The sequence below is a fragment of the Hemiscyllium ocellatum genome, chromosome 6 (genome assembly GCF_020745735.1).
Source record: "Hemiscyllium ocellatum isolate sHemOce1 chromosome 6, sHemOce1.pat.X.cur, whole genome shotgun sequence".
Lineage (NCBI taxonomy): Eukaryota > Metazoa > Chordata > Chondrichthyes > Orectolobiformes > Hemiscylliidae > Hemiscyllium > Hemiscyllium ocellatum.
In genome coordinates this window covers 81,524,359-81,543,125 of record NC_083406.1, presented here as the reverse complement: position 1 = coordinate 81,543,125, position 18,767 = coordinate 81,524,359, and the positions used below count along the sequence as shown (strand labels likewise).

The window sequence follows — 18,767 nt, the reverse complement described above, 5'->3', positions numbered from 1 at the left end:
TATGCTAATTGACTTGGATTAGCTCCTGGTCAAATAATTTTAAAATTATCTTTGTTTTAAAATTTCTCCATGTGTCTATCCCTCCCTAGGTCTGTGACTTCCTCCAGCCATAGAACCTTCTGGGATAGCTGCAGTTTCTATCGCTTCATCATTGTGGTCATGCTTTCAATCACTTAAGCTCTGGAAGCTCTCTCATCTTAACGTCTCCATCTATCCATCTTGTTCTCTCTTATGTTATATGACTTCATCAGATGCAGGCACACTGGCAAAGCTATACGTATTGCCTGTCCCTAACTGCCCTTGAACTGACTTGCTGAATAGATCATTTTACTGATCACATTGGAGGACCTGTGAAAAGCCTTGGAATGTTTTATAACATTAAAGGCACTATGTAAATATGAGCTGTTGCTGTTATGATTGTAGTTATGTATGAATCAGGTGTCAGATTAGAAAGTACAGATATATTAAATTATAAGAAAGAGGTTTTGCATGACAGTCGTTAATTTTCTTTTCTGATTATTAACTATTTCACTCTCTGCCCCACAATCTGATGAGTCTTCTGCACTTTTTGTGACCTACATTTGATTGCTGAATGATAAATTTGTAACTTGCAGAGAATTTCCAGCTAATTTTTGACTCTGCTTAAAAGAATTAGGTACATTTAATGGCATTTATATTGTAAAGGAATTCAGATAATGATTCTCAAGGCATTCCGCTGAATAAACAATCCTGTGAACATTCTTTTATCTGAAGAGAAATCTGAACTTGGAACACTGAGAAGACATAAGCCCATTTTAAATTCTTTGGTCTTTTATACTTATGTCACTAGTTTGCAGCCAATAAATAGATCCAACACTGCAACTTGGATTTACAGACTTACATTTTTGCAATTTTAAAAGTGCTAAATGCAAAACTATGGAATAGGAATGAGAATCGAGTGATAAAAGGAAACCTATCTGAAGGTAATGCTAAAGAGATAGATTTTACAGAACAAAACAGAAATTGCTGGAGAAACTCAGCAGATCTGGCAGCCTCACAAAAAGGTCACTGGGCTCAAAATGTCAACTCGGTTTTCTCTCCATAGATGCTTAAGGAGGTTTTGGGGAGGGAGTTCCAAAATGAGAAATCTCTGCCACAAGACAGAGTAAATGATAAGAGTTGAAAAAAAGGAAGGGAATGTGTATGCAGTAACCCATTGGTGGAGAAAATAGAAAGGGTACAATTTGTGGAAGGATTTAAAAATTAGGATTTTGAAATCAATACCTCACTGAGGGATAGCAATAGAAATTGGAATTTTGAACAGCAGAATTTATGTCTGATTTAATTTGAGAATCAAGCAAGGAGCAAACATGGATGTTGGATTCAACAAATAAGTCTTTAAAGGACAGTCAGGTGAAGAAGCAATGTTGACAAGAGAAAGTAGACAATCTTGGCATTGGACTAGATATGGGGATTGTTGCTGTCCAAATCTAAATCAGCCAGTTACCATTACATCACTTTCAATCATTAGGAAAATGATAGAGGTATTGTCAATAGTACTGTCAATAGGCAGTTTTTCATGTTCAGTGGCACAGTGGTTAGCACTGCTGTCTCACAGCACCTGAGACCCGGGTTCAATTCCCGACTCAGGCGACTGACTGTGTGGAGTTTGCACGTTCTCCCTGTGTCTGTGTGGGTTTTCTCCGGTTGCTCCGGTTTCCTCCCACAGTCCAAAGATGTGCGGGTCAGGTGAATTGGCCATGCTAAATTGCCCGTAGTGTTAGGTAAGTGGTAAATGTAGGGGTATGGGTGGGTTGCGCTTCGGCGGGTCGGTGTGGACTTGTTGGGCCGAAGGGCCTGTTTCCACACTGTAAGTAATCTAATCTAATCTAATCTAATCTAAATCATGGGTCACCAATTTAAAGCTTGGAGTCCAATATGGGCACTTATATGGAGACCTCATTACAAGCCTTGGCCCAAATTTAGACAAAATAACTGAACTTATAAAACGATGTGAGAGTGACTGTTCTTGACATCAAGTCAGCATAAAGGAACCTAGCAAACTTTAAATCGTTGAGAATTGGGAGGGGTGGAATTCTTCACTGGTTGAAATCAAATCTAACACAAAGGAAGATGGATGTGACTGCTAACATTAATCATCTCAGCCATAAGACATGGTTGCAGGTGTTTCTCAGAGTAGTATCCTATATGAAAACATCTTCATCTGCTTGATCAAGGACCTATCCTCTAACATTATGTCAAAATTGGGAATTTTGACAATGGTTGCATAGTGCTCACAGCATTTGCATCTTCTCAAATGCTGAAGATGCTGAAGCAGCTTGTGCCTACTTGGGATATGATCTGGATAAGACTCAGATTAGGGTTGATAATGACAAGGAATATTCAAGCTGTGCAAGTGCCAGGCATAGACTTTCTATAGTAAGACAGGCTATTCAACACATTTAACATACAAGGCCATTACTAGCACTGAACTCCTCACCACCAACATCTTCTGGAGGTCACCATTGATCAGAAACTGAAATGAATCAACTATACAAATATTGTGGCTGTAAAGCCAGGTCAAAGACTGGGAATTCTACAATGAATAACACATCTCATTACTTCCATATGTTTGTCTACAAGGCACACGTCAAGAGAATGATGGATACTCTTCACTTGCCTGGATGAGTGCAGCTCTAACACCATTCAATAGACAATAGGTGCAGGAGTAGGCCATTCAGCCCTTCGAGCCTGCACTGCCATTCAATATGATCATGGCTGATCATTCCTAATCAGTATCCGCTCCCTGCCTTATCTCCATAACCCTTGATTCCACTATCTTTGAGAGCTCAATCCAACTCTTTCTTAAATGAATCCAGAGACTAGGCCTCCACTGCCCTCTGGGGCAGAGCATTCCACACAGCCACCACTCTCTGGGTGAAGAAGTTTCTCCTCATCTCTGTCCTAAATGGTCTACCCCGTATTTTTAAGCTGTGTCCTCTGGTTCGGCACTCACCTATCAGCGGAAACATGTTTCCTGCTGCCAGAGTGTCCAATCCTTTCATAATCTTATATGTCTCAATCATATCCCCTCTCAGTCTTCTAAACTCAAGGGTATACAAGCCCAGTCGCTTCAGTCTTTCAGTGTAAGAAGCTCAAAACCATCCAAGACAAAGCAGGCCACTTGACTGACACATTGTCAATCTGCTTCAGCATTTACTTTCTCCACAGCCAGTAGAATGTGCCAGGAATATGTTGTGCAGCACCAACACATCAAGACTCTTTCACAACACCTTCTAAACTCTTGACTTTCATTATCTTGAAGAACAAGAGAACAGATGTAACATCTGCAAGTTTCCCTTCCAAGTCACACATCATTGCTGATTTGGAACTGTTTTAATGTCAGAAGCAAACTGCGCACAGCAAGCTGCCACAAATAGTGAATATTTTTAAACAGTGATGATTAAATGGTTTGAGTTATAAGGAGATGTTGAATAGGCACAAACTATTTTCACTAGAATCTAAGAGATTGAGAAGTGACCTTATAGAGGTTTATAAAATCATGAGGGGTATAGATAAGGTGAATAGCAGGTGTCTTTTCCCTAAAATGGGGGACTTCAAGACTAGGGTACATATTTTTAAGATGAGGAGGAGAAAGTGTGAAAAAACTGTCCCTCCCCCATGTCCTTTTATTAAATGAGTGGTTTGTGTGTGGATTGAACTTCCTGAGGAAGTAGTGGGTGTGGGTACAGTTACAATGTCTAAAAGACATTTGGATGGAGACATGAATAGGAAAGGTCTGGAGGGATAAAGGCCAGGAGCAGGAGGCAGGTGGGACTAGTTTAGTTTGGGATATGGTCGGCATTGACTGGTTGGACCAGAGGATCTGTTTATATGCTGTTTGACTATGACTGTTTGACTTTGAGAAGGAGGAAAGCTCTAAGGTTGCTATGGATATAATTGCTGAGAGTGGAGCTCAAAACTGATTGACTTTGGTTATTAGAATACATAACAAAATGGGAAAAAGCTAATTTGTAGACTGCAGACATCCAGTCATAGAACAGTACAGCACTGTACAGGTCCTTTGGCCCTCAATGTTGTGCTGGCCATTTATCCCACTCTTGGATTAGACTGACCTACATACCCTTCATTGTACTACCTTCCATCTGCCTATCAAAAGTCGCTTAAATGTCCCTAATGTATCAGACTCTACTACCACTGCTGGCAGTGCATTCCTCACACCCACCATTCTTGGGTAAATAACCTACCTCTGTCATCTCCCCTAAACCTTCCTCCATTCACCTTAAAATTGTGCCCCTTCGTGATTTCCACCATGGGAAAATATCTCTGGCTATCCACTCTATCTATGCCTCGCAACCTATTGTACACCACTATCAAGTCACTTCTCATCTCTCTTTACTTTAATGAAAAAAGCCCTAGCTCCCTCAGCTTTCTTCAGAAGACATGCCCTCCAGTCCAGGCAGCATCTGGTAAATCTCCTCTGCACCCTCTCTAAAGCATCCACATATTTCCTATAATGAGGAAACCAGCACTGAACACAATATTCTAAGTGTGGTCTAAGCAGGGCTGTATAAAGTTGTAGTATAACTTCGTGGCTCTTAAACTCAATCTCCCTGCTAATGAAAGTCAACATACCATACACTTTCTTAACAACCCTATCAACTTAGGTGGTAACTTTGAGGGATCTATGGATGTGGATCCAAAGATCCCTCTGTTCCTCCACACTACTAAGAATCCTGCCTTTAACCCTGTAATCTGTATTCAAACTCAACCTTTCAAAGTGAGTCACTTCACACTTATCCAGGTTGAACTCCATCCGAAACTCATCAGCCCAATTCTGCATCTTGTCAATGTCACGTTGCAACCTATAACAGCTCTCCACCAACCTTCACATCATTGGCAAACTTACGAACACACCCTTCCACTTCCTCATCTAAGTCATGTATAAAAATCGCAAAGAGCAGAGGTCCCAGAACTGATCTGAGTGGAACACTACTGGTCACTGAGCTCCATGCTGAATACTTTCCATCTACCACCACTCTCTGTCTTCTACGGACCAGCGAATTCTGTATCCAGATAGCCAGATTTCCCTGTATCCCATGCCTCCTTACTTTCTGAATGAACCTACCATGGGGAACCTTATCAAAGGCCTCTCTAAAATCCATGCACACCATATCTACTGCTGTACCTTCATCAATGTGTTTTGTTACATCCTCAAAGAATTCAATAAGGTCTGTGAAACATGACCAGCCCCTCACAAAGCCATGCTGACTATCTCTAATCAAAGTATGGTTTTCCAAGTAATCATAAATCCTGTATCTCAGAATCCACTCCAATACTTTGCCCACTACTGACATAAAACTGACTGGTCTGTAATTCCCAGCAATTTCCCTATTCACTTTCTTGAACAAGGGAACAACATTTGCCTCCTCCAACCATCTGATGGTACTCCAGTGGACAATGAGGATGCAAAAATCATCTTCCCTTGCTTCCTGTAGGAACCTGATGTATATCCGTTTGGCCCAGGGGACTTATCTATACTTATGTTTGTCAAAATTTTCAGCACATCCCCCTTCCTATCATCAACCCGTTCTAGCATATCAGTCTGTTTCACACTGTCCTCAGAAATGTCAAGGTCCCTCATAGTGGTGAATACTAAAGCAAAGTATTTATTCAGGATCTCCTCTACTTCCCGTGACTCCAGGTGCAACTTCCCTCCACTATCCCTCATAGGGCCTACCCTCAGTCTGGCCATCCTCCTGTTCCTCACATAAGGTAGAATCCTACCCGCTAAAGTTTTCTCATGCCTCCTTCTAGCTCTCCTAAGTCCATTCTTCACTTCCTTTCCTGCCACTGTGTAACCCTCTATAGCCCTGTCTGATCCTTGCCTCCTCAACCTTAAGTAAGTTTCCTTCTTCCTCTTGACCAGATGCTCCACATTCCTTGTTGCCCAAGGTTCTTTCAAACTACCATCCCTTATTTGCCTCAATGGAACAAACCTGTCCAGACCCATTAGTAAGTGCTTCCTAAACAATTCCCACATTTATGTCGTGCATTTCCTTGCGAACACCTGTTTCCAATTTAGGCACCCCAGTTCCTGCCTAACAGCATTGTAATTTCCCCGTCCCTCATTTAAATATGGGGTAAAAACAATGACTGCAGATGCTGGATACCAGATTCTGGATCGGTGGTGCTGGAAGCAGTTCAGGCAGCATCCAAAGTGCAGTGAAATCGACGTTTCGGGCAAACGCCCTTCATCAGGAAGGGGAACCTTATCAAAGGTTAAATATTTAAACCTCATTTAAATACACCCATACCGTCTGCTCCTATCCTTTTCCAAAAGTATAGTAAAGGTCGGGGAGTTGTGATCACTCTCACCGAAATGCTCTCCCAATGAGATCGGACACCTGGCATGGTTTGTAGCCAAGCTCCAAATCCAATATGGCTTCCCTTCTAGTCAGCCTATTGCATCAGGTACCCTTCCTGGACACACCTGACAAAAATCTGCTCCATCCATTACGGTTCTAAACAGTATTAGGAAAGTTAAAGTCACCCATGACAACAACCTTGTTACTTCTGCACCTTTCCAAAATCTCCCTTCTAAACTGCTCCTCCATGTCTCTGTTGCTACGGGGAGGGGGGGGGGGACTGTAGAAAATTCCCAATAAAGTGGCCTGTTTCTGACTTCCACCCACATTGACTCTGTAGACAAACCCTCCTCAATGACCTCCCTTTCTGCAACTGTGATACTAACCCTGACTAGCAATGCTACAACTCTGGAACATCCAACAACCATCCTGCCCCAGTGATATCCAAGTCTCTGTAATGCCACAGCATCATAGTTCTAAGTACTGATCCAAGCTCTGAGTTCATCACCCTTATTCTGGTTACCTCTTCCATTAAAATAGACACACTTCAACCCATCACATTGACTGCACCTTTGTGCCATCAAGTGCCTATCCCTCCTCACAGACTCTCTGCACACTGTTATCTGGCTGTTCACTACCTACTCTATCATCTGATACATAGCTCAGGTTTCCACCTCCCTGACAATTGAGTTTAAACCCTCCCAAAGAGCTGTAGCAAACATCCCACTCAGGATATTGATGCCCCTCAAGTTCAAGTGCAACCCATCCTTCTGGTACTCGTCCCACCTTCCCCAGAAAGTGTCCCAATGATCCACATATCTGAAGCCCTCCCTCCTACACCAGCCCTGCAGCCACATATTCATTTGCATTCGCATTCTATTCCTAGCCTCACCAGCACATGGCACTGGTAGCAATCCTGAGATTACTAATCTGCTTGTCTTGCCTTCTCGCTTCCAACCTAAGCTAGGGGTGGCACGGTGGCTCAGTGGTTAGCACTGCAGCCTCACAGCGCCAGGGACCCAGGTTCGATTCCAACCTCAGGTGATTGTCTGTGTGGAGCATGTATAATCTCCCCGTGTCTGCATGGGTTTCCTCCCACAGTCTAAAGATGTGCAGGTTAGGTGAATTGGTCATGCTAAATTGCCCATAGTGTTCAGGAATGTGTAGGTTATGTGCACTAGTCAGGGGTAAACGTGGGGTGGGGGAATGGGTCTGGGTGGGTTGCTCTTCGGAGGTTGGCGTGGACTCGTTAGAATCCCGACAATCCCTTCGGCCTATGATTCTAACTTCTTATATTCTCTTTTCAGGGTTTCCTCCCTTTCCCTATCTATGTAATTGATACCGATATGTACCACAACATCTGGCTGCTCTCTCTCCTCCTTAAGGATACTGTGGACTTAATATGAGACATGCCTGACACTGGCACTTGGGAAGCAACATACCATTCACGACCACAATTGATTCTCCTACCATTATCGCTCTCCTTTTCTCTCTCCTTCCCTTCTGAGCCACAGAACCAGGCTCAGTGCCAGAAAGCTGACCGCTGTGGCTATTCCCTGGTAGGTCGCCCCCCCTCCCCCCTCAAACGTTTCCAAAACTGTATACTTATTTTTGAGGGGAATGGCCACACAGGGTCCCTGCAATGTCTACCTATTCCCTTTCCCTCTCCTGATGGTCACCCAGCTACCTTCATCATGTGACTTAGGTGTGACTACCCCCCAATAATTCCTCTCTATCACCCCTCAGCCTCCCGAATGATCCAAAGTTCATGCAGCTCCAGTTCCCTACTGTAATCTATGAGGAGCTGAAGTTGTGTGGACCTCTCGCAGGTGAAGTCAACAGGGACACCACTGGTGACTCTTACCTCCCACATCCTGCAAGAGGAGCATGCAGCTACCCTAACCCCCAACCCGTCTGCTCTAAATTGCCAAGAGAGATTGAATAAATGAAAAACAAAGAAAAAGCCCTCCACCCACTTTTTTTTTGGCTTAAAAAAGGAGGAGTGGGAGAGACTGCACATGTAATGTCTCGGGTTTAGCTATAGCCCGAATATTTCAGTTCACATGCCCAGCAATCCCCATGTCACGTGCACTCTTGTTGAGCCTTCGCTCTGCTTATTCACAAGGTAAGACTTTAAGAGGGAAACTTACATTCTCAGCAGCCCCCAGTCTGCGCTCTCACTGCTCCTGCTTCTGCAATGGAAGCCACTAATACATGAATTAAGTCTTTAAGAGGGAAATTTACCTTCACAGCAGCCTCTGGCCTGTGCTCTGACCACTCCCGCTGCTGCAATGGTGCAGTCAGCTGTGTCTAAACAAATAACTTAGTTTTTATACATTCAGAGAGAGAGCAATAGTGAGTTGTCTTAAACTGAGTAGGGTCAATAGCTCAGCAATACCAAAATCTTTAACCAGCTGTCTCCTTGACAAGCAAAGCTTAAACTGCTGTTGTTGAATACTTCTCATAGTTTGGCAGCTTGCCCTAAAGTTTACCACTGAAGAGGTAATCCAGGACAGAATAAATTTTATCAGCACAGTTTTCATAAAATTGCAACAACAATCAAGATCTCTGTCATCACCCTTCTATATGGGAGTGAAACTTGCATCATCTCTCAAAGGCAACTTAGCGGCAGTTGAAATTTGATACAAAGAAGTGTGAAATGTTACAGTGATAGATGATTCAAGGTGAAATTCTTGTTTTCACTAACTTCAGGGAAAATATAATCATGCAAAATATGATCATGAACATGCCATAACTTCACACTCACATTTCTGTTGAAATATGAAAAAAAATGAACACATTTAAAATTCAAAGATCAATGGATTAAAATCTCATGAAAATAATTACAATCTAACTTAATTGAGTTTGTATTTTCACTGTAGTAAAAGGTTCTACTATACCTACCGCTACTAGCGCTGCCTTCTCTGCGTCCACGTGCACTGCTATCTCTGCCAGACCTCACACGCTGTTTTAAAAATAAAAGTACAAGAAAATATAATTTAATTATTAAATTAAAAAGTGCAACTACTGCTGAAGCACTATAATAGTAAGTTGGCGCCATTGACCTAATTGTGTATGTACACCATAGTGGAACCAAAAGATCTAGAATTAGTGCATCTGCTACTGCTGCCACTTCCCTCATTGTCCCACCGGATGCTCCAGTCACTGGTTCCTTTGCTGTTCATTGGCTTCCCCCTTCACTACTCCGCTAGCAATCTGGCCAGCCATTCCCCTCACTGATCCTTCACCACCTGGCTCACTACTTTACACAGGCAGTGGGATTGAGAGTAAGGTGTGGGGTGAGACATTGAGGATTCTTTCTGAATGCAACTCAGAGTCAATGGTTTTGTAATTTTTTTTACAGGGATGCAGGCTGCCATATGAAATAAACTTTAAATGTGGAGTCATTATACAGGTTCTCAGTGAAGTCTCAAGCACTGCAACTGCAAAGGCTGAGAGTGAGCCCCTTGCAGTTGCGGTGGAAGTAAGACCATAAGGCATAGGAGTAAAAAATGAGGTCTGCAGATGCTGGAGATCACAGCTGCAAATGTGTTGCTGGTCAAAGCACAGCAGATGCTGCCTAACCTGCTGTGCTTTGACCAGCAACACAATTGCATAAGGCATAGGAGCAGAATTAGGTCATTCAGTCCTTTATTTCTACTCTGCCATTCAACCATAGCTGATATGTTTCACTATAGCATTCTCCTGCCTTCTCTCATTAACCCTTAATCCCTTAACAGAGGAACCTTGATTATCCGGCATTTGGTTATCCGAATTTTGGATTATCAGACAAGATCACAAGGTCCCGATGCTTGGCTAAACTGGGTTACCCAGCATTCAATTACCTGAACATTCGATTATCCAAACAAAATACTCCTCGCTTTAGTTTGGATAGTTGAAGTTCCTCTGTACTAATCAAGAACTTATCTTTGTATTAATGATACTTGGCTTCCACAGCCTTCTGTGGCAATTATTTCTACAAATTAACCAATCTTTGGCTGAAGACATTCCTCCTCACCTATGTTCTAAAGGGTTATCCCCTCACTCTGAGGCTGTGCTCTCGGGTCCTAGTCTCTCCTACTAGTGGAGACATAGTCTCCATGGCTACTCAATCCAGGCCTCTCAGTATTCTGTATGTTTCAGAATCATCCTTCTGGACCCCATCCAGTACAGACAGAGTCCTGAACTGCTCCTCATATGACAAGCCTTTCATCCCCAGAATCATTCTGTGAACCTCCTCTGGATCCTCTCCAGTGACAGCACATCTTTTCTCAGATGCAGGGTGCAAAACAGCTCACAATATTCCAAATGTGGTTTGATCAGAGCCTTATTCAGCTTCACCAGTTCATCTCTGCTCTGGAATTGTAGCCCTCTTGAAATTATTGCTAATATTGCATTTGCCTTCCTAACTGCTAATTGAACGTGCATGCTAATCCTAAGAGAATCCTGAACTAGGATTCTCGTATCCCTTTCTGCTTCTGAAGCCTTTCCCATTCAGAAAATAGTCTATGCCTCTTTTCTTCCTACCAAAGTGCATAACCTCACACTTTCCCACATTGTATTCCACCTGCCTCTGTTTTGTGCACTCACCAACCATGTCAAAGTCCTTCTGCAACACAACCTGCCCTTTTAACTATCTTTTTGTCATTGGAAAACAATGCCCTCAAATCCTTCTTTAATGTAAAATGTGAATAGTTGTAATCCCAGCACGGATCCTTGCGGACTCCACTAATCACCAGATGCCATCTTGAAAAAGACCCCTTTAACACCCTCTATCTTCTGCCAATGAGCCAATCCTCTATCCATGCCAGTACCCTGCCCCTAACACTATGGGCTGTGCAGCCAATAAAAATAGACTTGGAGGAAAATGTTTGTTAATACTGAATGTTTTTAGTTTGAGGAGGTCTAGCCATCTGATTTACTCAATGTAGACAGTGAAACGTTAGGACGGAATTTCTCATACTTTCACACCTTAAGATTCACACCTTAACACCTCTCATCAGTTCAGCAACACTACATTGAGACCCATTCTTTAACTAATCACCAAGAAGTCTAAAGGAGATTTGACTTAAAAGCTGTTTCTGGCTTAAAAGGTCAACTGAACAATTGGTTAGAAAACATCCACTTACATCAGTTATTGATCAATTGATTTAGCCGTCATGCCCCAACAGGGTGCAGCACCTCTGCAGGAACTCTGTGGCCTACTCCTATTGGTTTATTAAACATATATGATAGATAACAGGAATTTATGAATCACATTTTCCCTAGGGAACAAGATTCAGGCAGAGATCTTGAAATTATTCACCCAAACGCAACAAGTTCATCTGGTAGTATCAACTTTGCTCCTAAACAAGTACAGGTCAAAAATAGTGACAACTTAAGTCACTTAACTCATGAGAAAGTACAGTGCAACAAGCAAATATATCATACTAGTTTATGAGAGGAAGCTTTCATTGGGGTGCTTCATCGAGAAGCTGCCTTTTAGTGCACATAGTGCTTCTTTACCTGTTCTCTTAACTCTTTCATCTTTTCAACTTTCTTTAGTCTTGTGGCATATTCCTGAACTTCTTTTAGTCCCATATCGGTACAAAGGCGAACTAGAAAGCGCAAACCTAAACAAAAGATCAATTAAAAAGGCAAACAATTCAGCATACCTAATTGGTGGAAAGAGCAGACAAAAAACATCAGATACCAGAAAATTCCTCAAAACAGTTGGCTTTCCTCTGCAAAATCACATTAAACCATAGCAAATATGTAAAATTACTGATATTCTATGTGCAGATAACATACAGATCTCAGTACAACGTCAGTAGATACTGCCCCCCACCATGTTTCTACAAGAACAATGCACTAACAAGATGAAGAATAAAGAGAAATCTGCATTAACTTTATGCCAGAGACCCACCCTTTTCAATTTTGAAGTGGTTCTTCATATGGGCAGCCAGCAATTATGCCTGAACAAGGCACATTAAAATACTTAAGTTAGTGTCCTAAGAGGTATTTGAGACCCTAAGGCAATTTTGATTCTGCCCAGCAGAACACAGCACTGAGTGGCCTATACCACCTGCATTGAAAGGGGACAACTTGCTTCAAAAAGTATAAATAACAGCTTTGGCAAGTAATACTAGAAGAAGCATGAACACTCTTTGGAATCACACAAAAACAAAATCACACCCAGATTAGTTATAGCGGAGAGACTGCAATTCCACACCAAAGCCCACCCCACAGATATATAAGCATTTGTGTAATGGTGACAGCTTACTATTGACAATGAAGTGATGTCTGATTACGATAAAGGACCAGAAACATGCTAAGATTATCAAGTGAGTCTCATCGATGTCGTGCCAATCATTTAACAGATTAATGCATAAAAATTGCCACAATGCAGTTTTGCTCTAGATTAAAATAATTTATATGGGTATTTTCTAAGCTAACATATGGGGAATCAAAAGTACAATAAATGCACTCACTTTTACGGTATAGCTACATAAAATGTCTATTATGCCAGTCTTCCAAGCATTCATATGCTTTTACACACAGTAAAGATATGTCAAAATGACAAACAGATCCTCTGACTATCATCAATTGTTTATTTTGAGAAAAACTCTTACATTCAGCATTTTCAGGAAATTTCTGATGAATGTCTTTATATGTTTCCAATGCCTTTTGATAGTTACCTGTAATAATAAAGGAAACTATTGATGACTATTTTAATCATAGACAAATTCATAAATGTAAGAGTTAACACTTTTTGAAAATTAGCACAAAAGTTTATGGCAAGTTAAAAATTGTAATTGACCAAAATATTGTCAACCCCACAACAATGTCAAAGACTGTCTAGCACCACATTAAAATTTAAAATTCTCACCCTCATTTTCAACTTCCTTTCACCTCTTCCCTCTAATCTCTGTAACTTCGTTCAGTTCTCCAAATCCCACTATTCCTTGTTTAGCTACCTTGTTACCTACCTTTAGCTACCAATCCCCTCCATCAGAAGTCATGCTTTCTGTTATCTGGGCCAGGACACATCAAAGAAGGGACTGAGATCAAGTGGTATTGTGTACTAAAATTCTGGCATTGCAGACTCTGAGGAAGCAACAGCTGACTCCCATCTCTGCTGTAATGGGTCTTCCCATCTCTCTTACCACTCACCAAAGGTCACAACAGTTTTCAGGTCTGGAATTGGGGTCACAGTGGGAAAAACTCTTAGGAAGCATGGGTCCAAGCTCCCAGTTCTTGAATCCTTTTCTAAACCATTCTAACTTGCTATCTGCTCTTTTAAGATGCTTTTAAATTCATACATACTTAAAGCTTTTGATCACCTAATTTGACTAGCTCCTTGGTACCTCAATCTCAAAATTTGTGTTCAGCTCTTTGATGTATTTTTCTATGCTAAAGATGTTTTACATATATGTAATTTATTGTTGTTATAACTTTGTACATAGCAAACTAGCACTACATAAGGATGTACAATTGGAAAACTCTAAAGATGGTCCATGTGTGTCTCCTGTACAAAAGCTGAAGTGGACAACTGGCTCTTAGCTTTAACAATGGGGGACAGTAAGAGCAGCCTAATGGGGATTAATTGATTTAATTTTTTCACTCCTAATAGGATACACATGGTTTCTGATTAGGGTCCCTTACGCATCCAGCTTTTTAAAAAAAGTCAGCCATGTTCGGAAATTAAAGAGATATGCTTCTATTCCTTTGTCCTTGAGCTGTCATGCATAAGGAAATCTACCACCAGCTCAATGTCCTAATTCTTCTTTTGTTTATTGGGACAGCATGAGCCATCCCTACTTGCCCTTGAGAAGTTAGTTGTGAGCTACCTTATTGAACTGCTGCAATCCATGTGCTGCAGTTGGAGCCACAATACTATTAGGGAGAGAATTCCAGCATTGTGACTCAATGACACTGAAGGAACAGCAGTCTATTTCCAAGTAAGGATGATGGATGTCTTCGATGGGCACTTCCAGGTGGTGGTGGTGATGATGTTCCCATGTATCTGCTGCCCATATCCTTCTAGATGGAAGTTTGAAAAATGCTGTCTAAGGAACCTTGATGAATTGCTGCAGGGTATCTTGTACATATCACTGCTACCGAATGTTGGTGGATATTTGTAGATGTAATGTTGATCAAACAGACTGCTTTGTCCTGGACGGTGTCAAGCTTTTCGAATGTTGTTGGAGCTGCACTCGTTCAGGCACGTAGGGAGTATTGCACTGAACTCACCTGTGTCCCATTGATGGTGCACTGGCTTTGGGGTGTCAAACAAGTTACTCGCTGCAGTATTCCGAGCCTCTGACCGGCTCTTGAAGCCACTGTGTTCACATGACTACTCCTATTAAATCTCTGGCTAATGCTAGCCTCCAAGATGTTGATAGCAGGGGATTCTCCACGTTAGAATGTTCTCAAACTCCACTTTTTCAGAATTTATCATGGAACCACATCACCTGCAACAGTTATGCAAAGCACAGCATACCAGAATGAAAAGGCGCACTCTCTCTGGAAGATGCCCCATTTCAGTCCAACAGCTGAGCTGCACCTTCAGAAGCCCTTTCATCTGCTTCACCACATTCCTGGTTGCAGTATGTGCATGAACTTGGTGAAGATGACACACTGTCTGAGTAATGAACACATTTTACATCAGAAAGGAATTGTCTTATGTTGTTTACACCTCACTAGGGTAGCACACTGGAAATCAAGGCTTGCAATTCCCAGAATCATCACAAAATTTAAAGATTTTAATCAATATGAATAATTCCCCAATTCATTTATCATTTGGATCCTAGTTGACAGAAAGCATAGACCAGATTTCTACATTAACAAGAACTATTATTTACTACAAATAAACACACTAACTACAGCAGCATGGTGGCTCAGTGGTTACCACTGCTGCCTCACAGTGCCAGGGGCCTGGGTTCAACTCCACGCTTGGGTGACTGTGTGGAGTTTGCACATTATCCAAGTGTCTGCATGGGTGCCCGCTGGGTGCTCTGGTCCAAATGTGTGTAGGTCAGGTGGTTGGCCATGCTAAATCGTGCATAATGCCCTGGGATTTGCAGGTGGATTAGCATGGGAAATGCAGGGTCACAGACATAAGGTGGGGGGTAGGTCTGAGTGGAATGCTCTTTGGAGAGTCGATGTGGACTTGATGGGTCAAATGGCCTGCTTCCGCACTGTAGGGATTCTATGAATTATGAACCATCGATTTATTAATCTAATAGTTAAAACTCTCACCCACTTATAAAAACCTTCCTTCTCCACATATACATACAGAATCAGGCAGACATTTGAAAAGTGTTATGGCTAGAGGGAAAGACTAGGGATGCAGTTCAGTAGTCCTGGCTCTCAGGATCTGATGAGATGATCCATCTGTTGATAAGAATGCTCTATCTTGATCTTTCTTCTCCAGATATTTTCACTTGATTGCAAGGAGGCACAAAATGACCAGTTCAATATATTCTACTATATATAAACTATGCAATTATACATTCAAAAATCTCTGACTTAATAAGTCACATCTAACAGCAACTAATGAGGAAAACTAAACTGGCTATCTTTGGGCTTGAGCTCTGCATCTGCTGTTTCCTTTCTACAGGTGCAATTGTTTCTGCCTGAACATTCACACCCCCAAACTGTTAGGCTACCTGGGAAACAATCACATAGTTGTTGGCAGGTAGGGAAAGAGGACTCTGTCATTGATAATTGATCATTAATAATCCACAAACCAATCAACTCATGGTGCTAGTCAAATCTCTGTGTCCCCTAGCTCTAGCTTGTCTGTAATTAGGTGTTCTCCACTGTTTGAAACCACAGATGCATAAACAACACTTACAATGAGTGTTATGTAACATGCCTTTAACCGGTGCAGTAATCTTTCGAAAATCTTTGGTTTTTAAACCAGGATTTTCCCATTTCAGAACACAATCAAAAATACAGAAAACAAGTCTTTACAGCTGTGCTCCCAATTCCTTCCCATCTCAGACATACATTAACTATGGCATGTATCACTGAATTCAATGAGGTCTGCAGACATACATATATATATATATATGAAAAAACAATGTTTCTGATGTTCCACATCACTGTTGGAAGTTTCACAAGTGGAATAATTGAATATTACTTAAATGAAGAAGGACTGCAGAAAGCTACAGCACAGAGGATTGGGAGTCCTCGGGCATGAATCATGGAAAACGAATGGACTGTTGGCTTTTATTTCAAAGGGAATAGAGTATAAAAGTCAGGAGATTTTGCTAAAACTGTACGAGGCATTAGTCAGACCATAGCTAGGATACTGTGAACAGTTTTGGGCTCTTATATACTGGTATTGGAGGCAGTTCAGAGAAGATTCACAAGGTTGATCCCATGTATGGGGGGACTGTCTTATGAGGAGAGGTGGACCTGTACTCTTTGGAATTTACAAGAATAAAAGCAATAATATTCAAACATTCAAGTCTGTAGATACAGATACGCTGTTTCCCCTTGTGAGAGTGTCTACGGCCAGAGGGCATAATCACAGAGTAATGTGTCACTGATTTAAGATAGATTCGCAGGAAATTTTTCTTTCAAAGGGGAGTGAATCTGTGGAATTCTTTACCATCGAGAGCCGTCGAGGCTGGATCGTTAAGAATATTCAAGTAAGGGAATCAAGGGTCATGTGGAAGGCAGGAAAATGGAATTGAGGGTTATCGGATCAGCCAAGATCTCATTGAAGCAAATTTGTGGGCTGATTGGTCTATTTCTGCTCTGCAATTACATCATCTTGTCATTAAGTACAGTGCAACTACTGGCTCTCTATCTATGCGCAACATATCATTTTCTCAAAGTACATGAACAGAATCATAGAATTCCTACAGTATGGAAGCATTTGTATTTGGCCCATCTAGTCCACATTGACCATCCGAACAGCATCCACCCAGATCAACCCCTGTACCCTATACCTGTAACCCTGCATTTCTCACAGCTAATCCACTTAGCTTGCATATCCCTGGACACTGTGGGCAATTTAGCATGGCCAATCCACATAAATCTGCACATCTTTGGAATAAATTGGTTAAACATGACTTCCCTTTCACAATAGCACATTGGTTCAGCCTTATTACTTTGAATTTGCTGCAATGCCCTGCTGCATCTTGTTTTGTAACAGCTTCAAACATTTTCCCTTTGACAGATTTTTAGCTAATTGGTCTGTAGTTTCCAGATTTATGTCTCTCTCCCTTTTTGAATGAAGGAGTTACATTTGTTATCTTCCAATCTAATGGTCCCATCCCCAAATCAAAGGAGATTTGGAAAATAAAATCAATGCATCAACTACCTTGTTATTTTAAGACTCTAGGATGAAGTCCATCAACAGCTGGGCTTTCATTATTCAGCTACTTCTTGATATTGTCTGGAATTTTTAAAAATCCATTCACAGAATGCAGGTACCACTGGCTAGGTTGGCATTTACTGCCCATCCCTAATTTTGCCCAGAGGGCAGTTAACAATGAAACTCATTGTGCAGACTTGGAGTCACATGCAGGCCTGATAAGGCAAGGATGGCAGATTTCCTCTCCTAAAAGTCATTAGTGAACCAAACAGATTTAATGACAATTGACAGTGGCTACGTGGTTCCAGTTTGACTATTTTTTAATTACTGTTTTTTATTGAATTCGAACTTCTAACTTGATAGGACTCACACCCTAGAACATTTGTCTATAGTCTTAAATCATTAGTCCAGTGACATTATTACTATATCACCTCCTTCACCTCCTCCACTTAAAATGAATCAAAATAAACTGAACTGGCTGAAGACTGGCACCTGAAATAGGAGAGGTCTCTGTCATAGATGGATATAAAGATGTCCAAAATGGCCAAAGATAGTAATAGTCTTGTCTTTTTCATGCACACTGTCTGCAGCTTCACCAGGCTGGCATCCATTTTTAGATATACTTGGTGCTGTTACTGGCATGCCTTCAAGATAGTTGCTAAAACATTTGAAGTTATTTTCTCTGGTATGACTTCAATACTCTTCATTGAACCAAGGTGACTTGATGGTAATAGCAAAGTATGTCAGTCATGAGTTACAGATTGTGGCAAAATACAATTCTGTTGCTATTGATAATTCATAGCACCATGTGGAAGCCCAGTTTTGAATTGCTGGATTTCTTCTGAATTTATCCCATTTCACACAATGGTAGTGTCACCAACATAATGATTTAAACTAACAATTAAAATAGAATTGAGGAGATATTAAGATTGACAGTTTTTGCAATTTTCTTTTCCAGACAGCAATGGAGTCATTGAATATGTTTAAGGCTGAATCAGAGAGATTCTCGATTGAAAAGAGTCAAAGAAAAAGGGCGATAGGCAGGAAAGTTGAGATCACAATCAATTCAGCCATAATTTTATAGAATG

At 41.3% G+C, this 18,767-nt stretch overlaps 1 protein-coding gene across 2 annotated transcripts in view; it reads right to left on the bottom strand.

Annotated features, from left to right (window-relative positions):
• ift88 (intraflagellar transport 88 homolog) overlaps nucleotides 1–18,767 on the bottom strand; it is a 122,112-nt gene that overhangs the window by 11,519 nt on the left and 91,826 nt on the right. For both annotated transcript variants that reach the window (XM_060826712.1, XM_060826713.1), the window contains 3 exons: nucleotides 12,980–13,045; nucleotides 11,874–11,980; nucleotides 9,273–9,333 (listed from right to left, as the gene is read on the bottom strand). In XM_060826712.1, the coding sequence (XP_060682695.1) occupies nucleotides 9,273–9,333; nucleotides 11,874–11,980; nucleotides 12,980–13,045 (234 nt within the window). The remainder of the gene's footprint in view (nucleotides 1–9,272; nucleotides 9,334–11,873; nucleotides 11,981–12,979; nucleotides 13,046–18,767) is intronic.